This window comes from Mucor velutinosus (genome assembly GCF_035048745.1).
Source record: "Mucor velutinosus strain NIH1002 chromosome Unknown tig00001563, whole genome shotgun sequence".
NCBI classification, from domain to species: Eukaryota; Fungi; Mucoromycota; class Mucoromycetes; order Mucorales; family Mucoraceae; genus Mucor; species Mucor velutinosus.
In genome coordinates, this window is record NW_027041904.1 from 2,344,485 (window position 1) to 2,361,962 (window position 17,478).

The 17,478-nt window shown below is 38.1% G+C and overlaps 5 protein-coding genes across 5 annotated transcripts; 2 read left to right on the plus strand and 3 right to left on the minus strand.

The window, feature by feature from the left end:
• Positions 1 to 3,577: 3,577 nt before the first annotated feature.
• On the minus strand, positions 3,578 to 4,126 carry ATC70_009381 (uncharacterized protein; the record flags this gene model as incomplete). The annotated part of the gene is made up of 1 exon (XM_064828613.1): positions 3,578 to 4,126. The coding sequence occupies one exon, from the start codon at positions 4,124 to 4,126 to the stop codon at positions 3,578 to 3,580; it is 549 nt and encodes a 182-aa protein (XP_064685815.1).
• Positions 4,127 to 7,217: 3,091 nt separating this feature from the next.
• GDH3 (NADP-dependent glutamate dehydrogenase) lies at positions 7,218 to 8,155 on the plus strand (the record flags this gene model as incomplete). The annotated part of the gene is made up of 2 exons (XM_064828614.1): positions 7,218 to 7,440; positions 7,809 to 8,155. The coding sequence occupies 2 exons, from the start codon at positions 7,218 to 7,220 to the stop codon at positions 8,153 to 8,155; spliced, it is 570 nt and encodes a 189-aa protein (XP_064685816.1).
• A 1,792-nt stretch (positions 8,156 to 9,947) lies between these two features.
• AFG3_3 (AAA ATPase afg3) lies at positions 9,948 to 10,614 on the plus strand (the record flags this gene model as incomplete). Its single annotated transcript, XM_064828615.1, has 2 exons — positions 9,948 to 10,158; positions 10,268 to 10,614. The coding sequence occupies 2 exons, from the start codon at positions 9,948 to 9,950 to the stop codon at positions 10,612 to 10,614; spliced, it is 558 nt and encodes a 185-aa protein (XP_064685817.1).
• Positions 10,615 to 10,921: 307 nt separating this feature from the next.
• On the minus strand, positions 10,922 to 11,164 carry RBF1_2 (Transcription factor rbf1 (RPG-box-binding factor) (Repressor-activator protein 1); the record flags this gene model as incomplete). Its single annotated transcript, XM_064828616.1, has 1 exon — positions 10,922 to 11,164. One exon carries the CDS (start codon positions 11,162 to 11,164, stop codon positions 10,922 to 10,924), a length of 243 nt encoding a protein of 80 aa, XP_064685818.1.
• Positions 11,165 to 15,321: 4,157 nt separating this feature from the next.
• On the minus strand, positions 15,322 to 15,960 carry TAF5_2 (Transcription initiation factor TFIID subunit 5; the record flags this gene model as incomplete). The annotated part of the gene is made up of 1 exon (XM_064828617.1): positions 15,322 to 15,960. One exon carries the CDS (start codon positions 15,958 to 15,960, stop codon positions 15,322 to 15,324), a length of 639 nt encoding a protein of 212 aa, XP_064685819.1.
• Positions 15,961 to 17,478: the final 1,518 nt, after the last annotated feature.

Here is a 17,478-nt window from a genome sequence, read left to right on the forward strand (position 1 = left end):
AAAAGGGGGTAGCGTGACAGTGGCCGCGTCTCAAAATCTACCAAGCAAGGAAAAATAGACCGAGGATAGGGTTGCCATAGACTACCATGAATAAACTACCTGATATACCAGACTTTTGAATACATTGGTGCCGTTAGGCTTCTCGAGTAAGTTTAAAGACAGTCGAACATTAAGCATAAGCACAGTCTACCATTTCAAATACAAGCGAAATAGTGTAAGCTTGGTATGTTTTCTGACTTGAAAGCATACAAAAGAAGGCTTTTCGCTTGGATGAAAAGCCACAGACCAACCAGACACCAGGCAGAAAATATCCTTGAATCACCAGTTAGTTGACACATCGCAAGGTAGCTGCACACTGTATACTGACCATATTATACTTGTATTCTTGTCAGGAACTTGGACTTGGAACTTGGACTTGAAACTTGGAACTTGATACTTGACTTGATTGAGATGGTTTGTTATTGAAGAATAATTGTTTTAAGGTAAGAAAGGATATAGAAGATAATTTACAATTGGAAACGGATGAAGTGGAAAGGGGCATGATATTTATACTTGACAAAAGGTGCGGACATAAGCGCCGAGACATGAGTGATTATTACGGCATGGGTAATGATTTGTAATCAGGACTACGCGGACATACGTAATGATTTGTAATCATTATTACTAATCGTGGTTAAAAAGCATAACTCATGATTGTGTGATTCTTGGCATTGCCAAATACTTGACGATAATAGGTACTTGGCATGCATAAGGTTATATATAGTGCTGAATACTTCCCACGAAATAACGATTACTAAACTAATGAGCGACGAGCTAGAGCTAAGCCAAAACCACGCTGTTTATATCAGCCTCTGCATTCTGTTATTTTAGTGTATCACCATCTTCAACTTGGAATATATTGCTCAGCAGCAGCATATGATGAGCATTTGTTTAACCTAACAAATCCAAAGTAGCATGCGTGAGTCTTTCATTGCAACTTGCCTGCCAGCCTTCTCTTCAAATGAACATTTGTTATTTTGAGTAGTAGAGATTATTATCTAGGTACTAATCAAACCTCTTTACTAGCCAAACGATCTCGCTACTCTCGATGATGGCGTCGCCCTGTGGGCTTTCGCCGAAGATCATAACCATTCAATCAATAATGTAAAAAAGTTATATCAGAGTTGGGAGAGGGGATCTTCCTCGAAACCCATCTTTGCTTATACAATGATATATAACGAAAGCTATTATTAAGACGATGTGAAAAAGAGCTCAAGTTTCATGCAGCATTTGTACACTACATTATCGTCAACATCTTTAATCTATTTTCCTGTTTCAATGTACGCCGACTACTAGATATTAACAACATGTGACACCCACATCAGCGCATACACCAGCAACATAATCTACATCGATAGTTTTCTTGATTACTCGTTCAACAAGTTTGTAGACTCTCCACCCTAACATCACAACCTAGATCCTTTTCCTACCTTTTCTCTGCTCAAGAAGCGATATTTTACGGCTCCATCAGAAAAGACGAAATATAACAAGAAGGTTGCAACGCAGTTGCAGCAGCTCCCATTACCTTCCTTCGTTCTTGCCCTACAACTACCTGTCCATCTTTGTCTGATATACTGGAAGGCCTCCAAGACTTTCTAGCCCTTCAATTTGAGAGGCTGAAACAGAATATCGTTTTTCTCATCCACTGTCGACTCACGTGTACAAAACATGAAAGACAAGCTCAATTCCACTAATACTAATCAACAAATACCACAAGACTAAATTACTGATGTTATCAAACGCCTGGAACGTCCGGAATCAAATCAGCATGAAATGTTACGCAACGCTTATTAGCCCACAAGCCCCAATCCAATAACAAGCATACAAGATTAGGAATTCCCATCTTTGCAGTCCGAATATGCCAACTCCACCCTATCACCGAATGCACCCGCACCAGGTACCCAGATGACGGCCATTTGTAAAGGCGACTTGCGGTTGTTTACACCAGTCTCAGAAAACCAAGAATTTCAGTATATCTGCCTTCGAAAACCATTCTAGGAAAATTGCTCAAAACTTTGCAAAGCTAAATTCAATTCAGGTTCTATTATTAACATCCATTACCCAGCCAGTAAGGTAGTGGCATTATTAGCTCACAATGATTTTATCCCAAAAGCTCTAGAATTCCCGAGAGTCGAATACCTGTACCTATCACAAATCTCAGCCCGCCTGATCCCGTCAGTTTACTTGACCCCACATCCAAGGATACACCTTTAGATGAGCAAAATCAGCCCATGCAAGAAATATTCAATCAGCAAGTTTACAAGACATTACAATTTTTACGTCCTCCTACAGTGAACCAGGCCAAGATCATGTTCCTAAATTTTTAATCATTGTCACTATGGATACTGGAAAACTATGTACTTAAAAAGTAGACAAGACAATCTCTTTTTTTCAAATATAATTCTAAAGAATTGAGAGCTGGACAACGGTGACAATGGGGAGGGGGGTTGGAAGGTTTACCATAGCTAAGCAACAATAAAAAACCTACGATAGCTAGGCATCTAATTCAACACTTCATAGCATTGATCTATATGAGGGCCAGATCGCAGCGAAGCGAAGGTGCAAAACCATACTATTCAAGCAGCCAATTCAGTTTCTTATTTCCATTATTATCAAGCTTACCAAAAACAAAACGCATCAGAATTTGCATGAATTAGCTTTATCAAAATCAATAATACGCCTCATATTTGTTTAGGATATAGATCATCTCTGAGAGGCAAATGTATTAGGCGTTGTATATTACATAAGAGGATCTGAGAATGAGCTAAGATGCATAGTAGAAGTGAGAGGTCTTTATTCAAGCAGCACGAAGGAACATGAGTGGTACCATCAAATGGCTAATCTATATCCTGGTTCCTGGAGAGTGGTAGCCTATGACCTTTCGTCCCTGGAAGTGGGTTTCAATTCCGACAAATGTTCTTCCGTCAAAGCTATTAGGAAGAACATTCTATCCTGGATCATCTTTGTTGTGTATCCTTGACTGGTGGTTCATGAGTTCTTATACAGCACATCCTCGTTAACTGGTTCAAGGCTTATACAATTATACCGCATTCAAGATCAAGGTCCTATTGCTGCGGCACTGTCAAATAATAACTATAAATACCTTTGATACCTGCAGTAGTTTTGATCCCTATTCAATCTTGGAATAACATAATAAATATACTCAGTTCTAATTGTATTTACTCTATATCTCGTTATTCTAAACACTATTATATTTAGAAGTTGCACAGGCTGCAGAACTGCCCTTCCAGAAGACTTCAGCTATCAAAGATGTGATTCATGCCGTGTAAAAAAAAGCCATAAAGCAAAACATAACCAAATTTGACGGCTTTCAAGCCTTTATATCTTGACATGTAGGCTTTTCTGAGCTGTCAGAATGACACCAAACAAATGTACTTGAGTATTAATAACTTCCTGTCACCTTTTCTCAACTTTTTGAGGATCCAAACAACATAGCCGAAAATCGATAAAAAACCATGAGATACTTTTTTTTTCAAAAAAAAAATGTTTTTATTGATTGCTCCGTGTAAGTAGGTCCCTAAGGCATTACCAAGAGGCGGGCGCAATTGGTATGATATTCAATTATATTTAGGATAAAGCGATAGATGACAGGAACAGATGATAGATGACAGTTGTGATTAGAGAATTGCAATTGTTTGTAAATTTCAGTTTGGGCATGTAGTTGAAGGAGCTCGTTCTTGACCTGCTGGACCACATCGATCCATGTAAATGGAGTCGAGTGAAAGATCTTACGAACTTGAGCTCGCCAAATGTTGCCAAGTGTTACCAGTACGACCATGTCAGCAGTCGTGTACGATTTGGAGACATACTTGATGTTTTCAAACTCAAGAGAGGAACAGGTTTGGATAATATTACCAATCAAAACGGTTGGCCACAAGAATTCAAAGATGATAGCTTTCCAGATGGATACCTTACTGGAACAGAGGAAAAGCAAGTGTACAGCATTTTCTTCGTTACCACAGATCGGGCAGAGAGGTAATTCAGTTATCTCAACGTAATGTAGCAGGCGTTTGGTAGGGATGGTGTGTGTGAGGAAGCGATAGATGACATTACGGTGGATATCCATGAGGTACCCCTCATGGTTTTCATTGAAATTTAAACAAACGCGTTTTTCACCTCGAAAATGAAGACTTTTACTATGGTAAGTATTAAATCAAAATGTTTCTTTGAATCCAAAGCAACTTCTGAAATCACTTTAATAAGATCTTTATATGCTTAATTTTGACATTTTGGCCAAAAACCTTATTTCGGGTTTTCTGTAATTGCTCATTAAGTTGAGTCAAAACAAGTATTTTACTTGGTGTCATTGGCAGCGCCTTGAAAAGTACTGCAAGAGTGTATTAGGGAACATTGTATGATTATCACAATCTATATAGGCGAACATCACAAAATAGATTAAGCAAATCGAAAAATATAATTTTTTCTTTTAGGGCATATAAATGCTTTATTTAAAGTCCTTTAAACGTCACCTAAATAAAGTGAGAGGGGAAAAAGACTGGATATATGAATATACAGGGTGTCGATTTAGAGAAGCTGATCTAGGTTTTCCTGGGAATGTAAGGTTGTGAGAGATGTTTGAAGATAAAGGAGAATGGAAGGTAGAAAGGGGGTGTTGTTGAAGTGGTGCTGATAGTGGTAATACCATACAGTCTGCAGCATACAAGCAAAAAAGACCTGGTGGATTGAAAGGTCTGGGTATACTGGATGATGTTGTCAAGATGGGTGGTGTTCTAAAAGCAGGATTTTTCTGAAATTGGAATAGGTATTCTGTGCGACGGAGGGTGGCATATACACGTTGAAGGCGGCGGACCAAAAGGAGCGTTTGGCAGGACAAGCAAAGAAAAATTGCTCTGTAGTCTCCATGGATGAATTGCATATAGAGCAGATGGGGTCAGGAGGAGTTTTGAGGCGACTCTGTAGCAGTTCTCTAGTAGCGATCTTGTTATGAAGCACGCGGTACCATGTGTTTCTTGCATTCAAGGGAAGGCGTAAGGATCAAAGCATTTGCCATTTGAAAGGTGCCAGAATTTTTGGTGGAGTCTTCGAGGGAGGTGAGGGAGGAAGGGATTTGAAGCCCTTGGTAGATAGAGGAGCTATCTGGAAAAATACAAAATTTGCCTAATCTTGAACAGAAAGAATAAATTGAGCTTGATATCATTTTTGGAGGCGGAATTGCCGCTGGCTAACCTACCGCAAATGCCTATCTTTTGATGGCAATAATGTTGATTGCGATGCTGACTAAATGGGATCATGGAATTAAAAGAATAATTGCTTGGCCTAAATACTTCTTTTGGAGAGCTTTTCCTTATGAAGGTGTCTTTTGCAATGACAGTATCTCAAAAAAGTTGCAGTAGATGTTACTCAAGTCCTGAATTTACTTAGGACCAGCTTTACGTCGCCATATTATTCAGAGCATCAACAGCAGTGAATGATATGGCAACGCTATCATCTGAAAAAAATGGAGATTGTGGTTTACAAATGCTGCATAAACCTTGAATTTTTTTTCACAGCGTCTCAATAATAGGCTTCGGTTGGTATCAGTGTAAGTAAACAGGGCGCTGATGGTGATACTTCCTTTCCTCCTCCTCCAGGCTCTTTTTTTTTGTATTAAGATGTATCTTTATTACTTTCTCCAGACTCTGATATAACCTTTCTTTTACTAATAGTTGGTTGTTTAATATCAACTTCATATTATGCCAAAATTTTATTATATCTGACTTATTATGTCTCCAGTAAGAGCCTGCAGGATGTCGCCATCGTCATTGAGCGTAGCGAGATTGCATTAAATTCAACATTTGGTAACATTAGACTTAATAGGCTTTACCGCAGCCGAGCAAAGGTGTAAAACCGTAGAGTTCAAGCAGTAAATTCGAGTATATATTTCCGCTTTTATAAGTTTACCAGCAACATTTCGCATCAAAATTTGCATGAATTAGCTTTACCAAAATCAATATGCCTCCTCTTCGAATTAAAAATTGCGCAACCTACAGAACTGCCCTTCTAGTAAGTTGCAGCTAAGAAAGATGTGATTCATGCTGTGTAAATAAAAGCCATAAAGCAAAAATACAGCCAAATCGGACACTTTTGAAGTCTTCATATCTTGACATGTAGACTTTTCTGAGCCTCCGGAATAATACCAGGCAATTGTACATGAATAGTAGTAACTTCCTGACATCCTTGCTCAACTTTTTTGGTCAAAAAAAAACATGGCCAAAAATCGATCAAAAACCATGAGGGATACATCATGATTTTCATTAAAAATCAAACAATCGCATTTTTTACCTTAAAAATGAAGACTGTTACTATGGCATATACTAATTCAAAGTGTTTCTCTCCACCCAAAGCTACTTCAGAAACCACTTTATGAGGTCTTTGTATGCAAAATTTCGACATTTTGGCCAAAAACCTTATTTCGTGTTTGCTGTAATTGCTCATTAAGTTGAGCCAGAACAAGTATTTTACTTGGTGTCATTGGAAGCGCCTTGAAAAGTACTGCAAGAGTGTATTAGGAAGCATCGTATGATTATTGCAATTTATATAGTTGAATATCTCAAAACAAATTAAGGAAGTCAATCTTGAACAGAAAAAATAAACTGAGTTTGAATCAATTTTGGTGGTGGCGGTATTGCCGCTGACTGACCTAGGTGTCTTTTTGTTGATCACAATGACGGTTGTGATGCTGATTAAATGGGGGTCTTGAATTTGAAAGAATTATCGATGCTGTGCCAGAAGGCCTACAACTGTCTATAAAGATTAAGGTATTCTTTATGGGTAGATATGTCTGTGTTGTGCAACAACATGGACAAGCTATGATAATTGAAGTGCATCTCAGCTATCTAAATACTGAGGTTCACCAGATGTGATAAGCGTTGTACGAGATAAATTGCTAATTTGGCATTCAGAACTTAGTATAATTACTGTAGGCTAAAGTGAGAAGTGGCAAAAATGTTAGTTGGATAATTCTAGAGAATATAAAATGGTTGATATCTTTACTTCCGATAAACGTATTAGAGAAATCTAAAAGAAAACTACCCGCGGTATGCTCAGAATATTTAATACCTGAGGAGCATTCAAAAAGTATTAAAAAAAAAAGCTAATTTCTTCATATTTTTTTCTTTATTTCTTTGCTTTCTTATTTTTTTTTAGAAACTTTCATTATGCCTGCTCGTTTAACACAAGATTTGCGCAACACTCTCCAATCCTTGCTCCAACGTGGTCTTTCGTTCTCAAAGATAAGAAATTTGTATTCAGGAGTGGGTAACTCTACTCTTACAAGGCTCAGAAAACTATATTGCCCTGACACAGCTAGACCTCTTGGCGGAAGACCGAAAAAACTTGGTGCTAAAACTATGTCCCTAGTGTCAAGAGAACTTCGATCAGGTACTTTAGATATATAGTCCCGGAGCAGCGCAAGAAAGTTTAAGATTGATGAGTCAAGATATGTCAACTGGTAGCATCCGCAAGTCATTGAAAAAAAATGGTCTTAAATTTCGAATAAAAGCAAAGATAAATTTTGTTAGCAAGACAAGCAAGCGGCTTCGATTGGCATGGGCTAAAAAGCATAGGCATCTTACTATTGCTGATTGGCGTTGTAGAGTGTTTTCGGATGAAACAAAAGTAAATCTTTGGGGCTCAGATGGTAATTCTTTTTACTTGGACAAATGGTGGCCGAACCATGCAGCCGTATTAAGTCAAGTCTCAGGTGCAGGGAAATGACGGTGGAGTCATGTTCTGGAGTTGCATAACAGCGGAGGAGCCTGGTTATGGTACTACCATTATTGAAGACGCAATAAACTCGGGCTTGTTTGTCGATATTTCGAAGACATCATTGAACGACACTCTTGAGCACTTTGGGAAGACACCATCTGATGTGCGAATTCAACAAGACATAGCAACACCGCATGCCTCCGGCATTACTAAGCGATGGTTCACCGACAATGGGTTTAACCTAGACAAAATTATGAATTGGCCACGCCAAAGTCCCAATCTTAATCCCATTGAACATGTCTGGCATCTCCTAAAGCTTCGTCTTAATAGGTATCCCACTAGGCCCTCTACAAAAGAAGAATTAGAGCGGCGTATTAACATTCAGTAATACAAAATAACAGAAAAAGAGTGCCAGAAATATATTGATAGTATGCCTGCCCGAATCAAGGCTGTCATCAAGAGCAAAGGTGGTTCAACTCACTATTAATAATTTTATAATAAAATGTACATTTTTCTATATTTATTTTTAACCAATAAAATCATTGGATTTTAGTTTTTGAAAAAGTTATAGTTATGTATAGATAGCACTACTTTCTCTCATTCAAACGATATATATTTCGACTTTGTATACAAAGAAATGACCGAAAACTTGTGCAAAATGACAAAATTTTAAACGAACGGGACAGTTTTTCCCCCTACAGTATGTTCACAAGTCCAGTCAATTGTGAGTACACGAGTGCCTCAGGAACTGCAATACATTCAATCTCCCTGATGTCAAGATATCGAGATCCACCTACACTACATGAAACATATCGACTTAGGTGGCCTCTCAACAAGCTATACAAACTACCCATAAGGCCCCAGTGGCCTGCTATTTATATACAATCTCAACGTAGTAGTCATTTACCAGGGATCTAATATATTTAAGCTAGTTAGATGCCCTGTAATAAAAAAGCTCTTTGCTTTCGTTTTAGATACAGTTGACAACTGATTATTACGAATTCATCACTATCAACGAAGAGGTTCGTGATACGTGACAAACGCTTCAGGGAGACCAAATTTCAGCAACACTTGTGGGAGATACTTGGGATGAACGCTTTCAAAAGCCTTGGCGTTATCAAGCATGATGACGGCATAGGCTGCAAAGTTAGAGGGATTCCGCCAGCTGGCAGAATAAGCATTATCCAAAAGCACTTAGGGACATGCCATGGTCATCACTATAACGACCTGGCAGGAAACCACATTGGTAGGGGGTGATAATCTTGTTAGCAACTTGGACAGCTCGAGAGTTCATTATTCGAGTAAAAACGTTGCAGCCAGCTGCAATACGTGCGATGGGCCGATAGTTGGCGAGGTCACTCTTGGCACCTCTCTTGTGTAGAATGACGGTACACGAGACCTGCCAAGGTGTTGGGAACTTTGCCAAATGGATAGCTTCATTGAATACCTGGTGGATAATGTCCCGACAGCTTGGATGGGATACAAGGAGATAACGTATCTCATAGCCAATGCCTTCTACTGTAGGGGGAAAAACTGTCCCGTTCGTTTAAATAATCTTGACTTTTACCCAGTATATTGCCAAAACTCGGAAAACAAAGCCACCACATACTGCGTTCGATAGAACAGCCTATAGGGATTACAGCAACATAAAAACCTTATGGCTGGACTATATTTTAATCCCAGTATAACCAGCTAAAGTGAGACGTGGCAAAAATGTTAGGTGGGTAATTCTAGATGATATAAAATGGTTGATATCTTTACTTCCAACAGACGTATTGAAGAAATCTAAAAAACTACGCGCGGTATGCTCAGGATATTTAATATCCCAGGAGCACTCTAAAAGTATAAAAGAAGCTAGTTTCTTCATGTTTTTTCATTTCTTTGCTTTCTTATTTTTTTTCAAAACTTTCATTTTGCCTGCTCGTTTAACACAAGATTTGCGCAACATTCTCCAATCTTTGCTCCAACGTGGTCTTTCGTTCTCAAAGATAAAAATTTTGTATCCAGGAGTGGGTAACTCTACTCTTACAAGGCTCAGAAAACTATATTGCCCTGACACAGCTAGACCTCTTGGCGGAAGACCGAAAAAACTTGGTGCTAAAACTATGTCCCTAGTGTCAAGAGGACTTTGATCAGGTGCCTTAGATAATCCCCGAGCAGCACAAGAAATTTTAAGATCGATGGGCCATGATATGTCAATTAATGGCACCCGCAAGTCATTGAGACGAAATGGACTTAAATCTCGTAGAAAAGTAAAGACCAATTTTGTTAGCAAGACAAACAAGCGGCTTCGATTGGCATGGGCTAAAAAGCATAGGCATCTTACTATTGCTGATTGGCGTTGTAGAGTGTTTTCGGATGAAACAAAAGTAAATCTTTGGGGCTCAGATGGTAATTCTTTTTACTTGGACAAATGGTGGCCGAACCATGCAGCCGTATTAAGTCAAGTCTCAGGTGCAGGGAAATGACGGTGGAGTCATGTTCTGGAGTTGCATAACAGCGGAGGAGCCTGGTTATGGTACTACCATTATTGAAGACGCAATAAACTCGGGCTTGTTTGTCGATATTTCGAAGACATCATTGAACGACACTCTTGAGCACTTTGGGAAGACACCATCTGATGTGCGAATTCAACAAGACATAGCAACACCGCATGCCTCCGGCATTACTAAGCGATGGTTCACCGACAATGGGTTTAACCTAGACAAAATTATGAATTGGCCACCCCAAAGTCCCAATCTTAATCCCATTGAACATGTCTGGCATCTCCTAAAGCTTCGTCTTAATAGGTATCCCACTAGGCCCTCTACAAAAGAAGAATTAGAGCGGCGTATTAACATTCAGTAATACAAAATAACAGAAAAAGAGTGCCAGAAATATATTGATAGTATGCCTGCCCGAATCAAGGCTGTCATCAAGAGCAAAGGTGGTTCAACTCACTATTAATAATTTTATAATAAAATGTACATTTTTCTATATTTATTTTTAACCAATAAAATCATTGGATTTTAGTTTTTGAAAAAGTTATAGTTATGTATAGATAGCACTACTTTCTCTCATTCAAACGATATATATTTCGACTTTGTATACAAAGAAATGACCAAAAACTTGTGCAAAAAGACAAAATTTTAAACGAACGGGACAGTTTTTCCCCCTACAGTAGATCTGGGCTACTCTCTTTGGGTGTTGGACGGGCGTCATCCAAGATATCATCATAATCTATTGACTCCATAATCTGTGCAGTATCTTCCGATGATAAAGTGCGATTGATATGTCCCAACATGGCGTTCAGGCAATCCATGTCAATCGGCTTCTCCATGTACAAATCCTGATAAAAGGCCTCAACATCATTGAGTTTGCTTTCCGTGTCCAGACAAGAATTTTCAAGGATTTTCATGAGGTATGCCCCCCATAGTTTGGGGGCCAATTCTAGGTGATGAAATTTCGGCTCCCAAAAATTGAGTAAAGTTGTTAAAAAATGACTCATGGTTGAGAGCAACTATTTGGTGCTATTCCAATGGCTTACAACAATTTCTGACGCCAGAGCTTGGGCCTCAAATTCATCCAAGTGTTACTGTATATCTCAAATTCCTGAATGATGGGGCGATGGAAGAATGCTGGCTGTTTTACGCGCATCAGCGAATCACATTGCAATAGAAGTAAGACCCTATAAAAGAGTAAAATAAGCTGTTAATGGCGAGTATGATAGGGGTTTTAGTGATGAAAACAAGTTCCATAGTGACCTTTCTAAATGTACGCAAGAAATGCCACTTTGATGAATTCGTAATAATAAGTCGATGATAATAATCAGTTGTCAACTGTATCTAAAACGAAAGCAAAGAGCTTCTTTATTACAGGGCATCTAGCTTGCTTAAATATGGTAGATCCCTGGTCAATGACTACTACGTTGAGATGGTATATAAATAGCAGGCCACTGGGACCTTATGGATTGTTGGTATAGCTTGTTGAGAGGCCACCTAAGTCGATATGTTTCATGTAGTGTAGGTGGATCTCGATATCTTGACATTGGGGAGATTGAATGTATTGTAGTTCCTGAGGCACCTGTGCACACACAATTGACTGGACTTGTAAACATAGATGTGATGTGATACGATAAACATCATCTATGCTGCTACTACACTGTAAAAGGTGGCTTGAGGAGAAAGTGAATGTAGCCTAAGATGCATGCTTGTATGCAACAATAGCGCCATCCATGTCCGTGGTGCCATCTATAGCCTATATCTTATATAGTATGAACCTTATAGTACTAGCGTATCTGAAGTCCATATCTTCTCATAGTATAAATCGATATCGCATATCTAATCCAGTGTACATACAGTTTATATCTAAATCTGGTAACCGGATGAACTGTCGGAATGCAGATCATAGTAGATGTATGCCACAGTGTGAGTGAATACACTGTGATTAGGAGTGATTCATTCACACGATGAGCGAGATAAGTGTGCATCTTTAGTATGTTTAAATGGTTGTTGGTGTGCATTTGAACGCTTTATTAATAGATTCAAATAGCATGAATTTGAATGAGTCCTATTTGATCAATTCTAGTTTTCAATCAAGTTGCGTTTGGGTGTCTATTTCATTACGAGCGTGTTTTGTTTTAGTTATTTCTTCTTTTTTTATCAGCGTTCAACATCGTGGATAGACTTTAAGCCTACCTTTACGGTTGAATACGGTATTTCTGTTGTGGACGACTATTAAAGGAGTTTCGCTGAGTTGACAAGCATTTTGATTAGCCCGAGCAAGTCGTTAGATTCAAATTTGCATAGTATCGCTGACGCTCAAGTTTTAAAACCACTGTAATTGAGCATCTCAAAAAGAAAGATCTGATGGTCAGAAATAGGATAAAAGTGTCTATAACTTAGAGATTGAGCTCCATACAATGCAGAACATCAGGGACATTAGACAAAACTTTAATCTACTCACTTCTTTGTCTGGACAAAATACTACACCTTCATTTTTAACCAAATTCTGTCCTAACTTGGACATTTTTAGGCACGAATAACTTATGCCACAAAGCGTTTTGAGCGCTTGGAATAACACCACACGCCTTCTCTTGGTTACGCTTTACTTACTGATGTTTTATCTCAATTTTTTGGGTCATTGCAAATTTAATGAAAATCGTCATTTTCATATGAGGATTAGCAAGAGAGGATTCTTGAAAATCAAACGATCGCGTTTTTCACCGCAAAAATGAAGACTTTTCCTATGATACATATTAGATCAAATTAATTGTAAAGATAGAATGAGACATCAGTAGCTGTTTCTCTGGAGCTTTCATAAGCTAAATTTTGACATATTTACAGAAAACCTGTTTTCATATTTTTGCAAATTGCTCATTATTTTTGGTCTGAAAGCTGAATGTAACCAGCATCATTCGATGCGCCTTCATTGACTCCTTATAAATGCATTAGAAAGTAAGGTATAACAAGGACAATTTTCATAGTCAAAGTTAGCAAAAACGTTTAAAGAATGTGAAATCAAGTCGAATTTGAACACGAAAATACCCACTGTACAATCGCAAATTAAAGTGCAGCAGTTATGGCTGCCACGGCAAAAGGCTGAGGTCAAAACTACTGGCCGTGACGTCGATTAGGTCACCCTCTCGGTTTTTTTTTATATCCTCGTTTTTTTTACCCTGTTTGCAAAACGCGTTTAGTAAAACCATATTGATTTTGGAACACTTTTGATTAAAAATAACACTCTAGCTTCTGACAACACGGCCTTGCAATGTTAAAAGTACTTGATACTGCTTCTTTAAAGTGGAATATAGTAAGTACCATTCGATAACGAGCACTGGAAGACGTAAAATCAGTACTAATCGAATTTATGTATTACGTTTCGATAATTTTTTTTTTGCCTGTTTGACATCGGTGCTGCTGCCATTAATTCTCTGCTATGCTATTTGCTTCTTTGGTATATTATGTCTGGTGGTTGCTTCGTTGGTCTCTATCTCTGGTGGTTGCTTTTTTAATCTTTGTCTGGTCTCTGGTGCCGTTCGCTCTTTGGTTTTTCTATGATGCTGGTGTTGCTTCTGGTGTTGCTTTTGGTGTTGCTTCTGCTAGTCTGGTCTTTCTTGGTTTGTTGTATTGGTTGCTTCTGGTGTTGTTGTTGGTGTTGTTGTTGGTGTTGCTGCTGCTAGTCTGGTCTTTCTTGGTCTGCTGTCTCGGTTGTATGTTTGTTCTCTGGTCTATCTCTGGTAATTGTCTATTCTCTGCTGATCTATCCGTGGCTGTGGTAAGTGGTAAGTAACTTTCTTTCTTTTGGTGGCAATGATATAAAACTTCCCTGGACGTTTGTATAATTGCTTTTTTTCTCGTGATAATGCATTCATAATGTTTGCTTTGTTACGATTTCTTTTTCTTTCGCTGGCTGTGATATGATCAGCTCAACGCATGCTTGCGATGTTGTTGCTTCGTATGTACGAGCAGCAAGCATAATGCACTGCTATATATCTGTATTGCCGTTGTAATACTACTTTGTTATATGGCCTTGGATTGTTGTTGGTGTTGCCTCTGTCGCTTCACATGAAACAACATTAGTCACTATGTTGTATTGCACACTTATAATACTGCTGTTGCTCATGCAATTGTGCGTGTTTGTGTTGCTTGACATCCGACTATTACCACTATGCACGTTGCTCATGCATGCATTTTTGTTGCAACAACAACGAGCTGTTCTGAACATCTTTGATGTTGTATTTGTTGTTATGCTTTTCTTTTGACACACTTTTTTGTGTGAGTGTTCCTTTTTTTTTATCTACATGCTACTATACCCTTATAGTAGTATGTTCTTCTTTTCCTTTTTTCTTTTATTATGTTTCTTTCGAAGCATACCTCTTTATTACGTTGTGGTGGATGTGCCTATCGCTGAAGCTCAACAAGACTTTATCCGAGACTAGGAGATGGATAGGCTGCCTCCACTTGGTTATCACTACTTACTTTAGTGATGATTGAGAGTCTCAACGCCAGAATCTAAAGCTAGGTGGTGTAAGTAAGGCATGCTCTAGCACCTGAGGGAAATTTGATGATAGTAACAGCTATATTGCTATATAGCGGAGCTTAAAATTTTGCCTCACATCAAAACAGGGGGAAACTCTCGCAATTTTTTTTTTAGGTCAGCGGAGTTTTTGAGCAATCTGATTGGCTGAGGGATTGAAAGAGAAACGGTCTACAACTGGTTGATTTTCTGTTGATCTGTCATTTATCGTGATTTTGTGTTTATAATAAAAGGGTATCCAAATAGATGCAATTTAAGTTTTTCTTTCATTCAAAAGTATGAAATTACGTGCACTCATTTGATCTAGCATCCATTAAACAGTTTGATATGAAGAATGTCTTTTAAATTTATTATCTGGAGAAAGTTATATAATAAAGGATTATTTACCAACTCTCAGTAGTGGGTGCCATTTGGGGTTCCCTGCTATTTTGGGACCCAGATTTACATAACACATTTTAAGCGATTTTTACAAAATCCACAGGAAAACAAAGATATTTATTAATGAAAATGCAACTATTGATGGTAAAAAAGGCTCAGCTAGAAGTGTTGCAATTTTCTTCTTTTCGTTTCTTCGTAAGGAAAAAAAGCGCCTTTTTGGAGCTCGGTGCCCAAGCGATCCAAAGACCAGTGGCGAGTGTTGAGCACCTTTTGTAGGGCGCCTACAGCAGAAGTGGGGGAGAGACCAAGATCCAGCTGAAGGTCTTCAACGGAATCAATGATTTTTTTACGGATATTGAACCATTTTCTGTCGTCTTTTCTCCATTTAGCGCCCCACTTGTCTTCTAATTCTTGAACAGACCAGAATCCATCTCGACCTATTGTCCACTCGTCCCAAAGATCACACACAGTTGTCACTTGTCGACTCATTTTGTATAACGGTACACCTTCTTGATTGTATGTAAGTGAAATAGTTGCAACTGCGGTGTTGTTGTAACCTGGTGGTGGTGGGCTTTGTTGAGATTCTTCCGAAAATTGTTTTGATTGCGATACATCTTCTGATCTTGGCAAGGCAGAGGTTTTTGCGACAGCGCCTGTTGTCGCTACTGCTCGGTTCCCTTGGTTCATTCTAAAAGACAGTTGCAGTTGCTGCTTTCCGGTGACTATATTGTCAAACACTTTTTGCATTTGCTGCTGGATTTCATCCGACTTCTTTTGACGTTCTTTCAATTCTCGCATTGTATTTGCTATACTTCGGTTGATGCTGGAAAGCTGCTCTTGTATTTCAGGCGCAAAACTTTCAATAATTAATGAATGGGGCACTTCATTTTCTTCAACGTGAGCTTTTGCTTTTCTATAAATAAAGCAAAAAGATCAGACACACAGTTTTCATTTTGAAAAAAAAAAAAGCTTTATACCTTTGAAATTCTAGAAAGAGTGGGTTTCTGATTAAATTTCAGGAACATAAGTACAAACTAAAAGCGAAAAAAAAAGTTCTTTCAGGTGTTAATTAACCAAAAGAATACATGTATTTTTTATGATAAGGCCTTGGATAACGCACATATCATTAGAATGTATTAAATCCTAATATTTTTTATGTAAATGTCAAATATACACACTTGGAACGAAAACTGGAACCCAAAGATCAATAACAATTGTTATTTGACAAAGTATTGGCTTATAACAAAAGTTATCACTCCAATCGGGTTCCAATTTTGCTGGGAACCCAACTTTTTTTTTGGAACCTCCAAAAAAAATAATACTAGATACTACTACAGCGGTACATTAGGTACTAGGGCCTCTCAGTGACAAATGTCCCACCAAGCATGCGTCGTTTATCATTGGTTTCCAATATGTTCATACGTTGCTGTGTCTTACTTCATATCAAAGATTCTAAATGTATAAAAGTATTCCCGGTTGCGAGGTTTGAGCCATCCAAAATCAAGTTTTAAAATATTTATGCTATAGATCTGAAAGTAGCATGTTATTATAGCGAAATATTGCGAGAAAGCGACACTGTAATTGGATTTCAGACTGGATGGGCTGTTGCTGATGACTGATGAGAAACTGGTGATTTCAAAATAGTCTATGTTGAATCATGGCCTTTATATGAGAACCTGTTAATTACAAGTAATTGGGAGTGCTGGATCGGTGAATGCATTGTTGGGGAACGTTACAGTTCATTCGAGACCGCTTAGTGACAACTCCTACGTTGTGCACAAACGATTTCCTAAGTAAATTGATAGCCAATGTGATGAAATAGCCACCACCTCATTGGAAGCCGGAATTCATCAAATACCACTCATTCAGGCTCATGCTATTCAAGTATATGAATTAAGCGCTCAAATGTACATCAAAATACCATTTAAATATACTAAAGTAAAGATGCATCTTTATCTCGCACGTCGTGTGAGTGAATCGCTCTTGATCACAGTGTATTCAATCACACTCATGATGGTCGTGATAAGCAATGTTATCTTTATCCTCCAAGCGAAATTAAATCAATAACAAGTATAGTCAAATATGATAACTGAGCCCTGAGAGCATAGTTGCAAATGTATAAATACTCTTTTTTTTTTCTTTTTTCTTTTTTTTTTTTTTTTTACTCAATTCCAGGATCTTTAGTTCATTTTAGATACAAATATAATACAATTGATTTCTATTGTATTTTATTATTGCATAATTTTCTTTTGTGAAATCTCTTAAACCTAATTTCACTGCAGCTTACTCTGATATCAGGATTACAATTAGAAATCA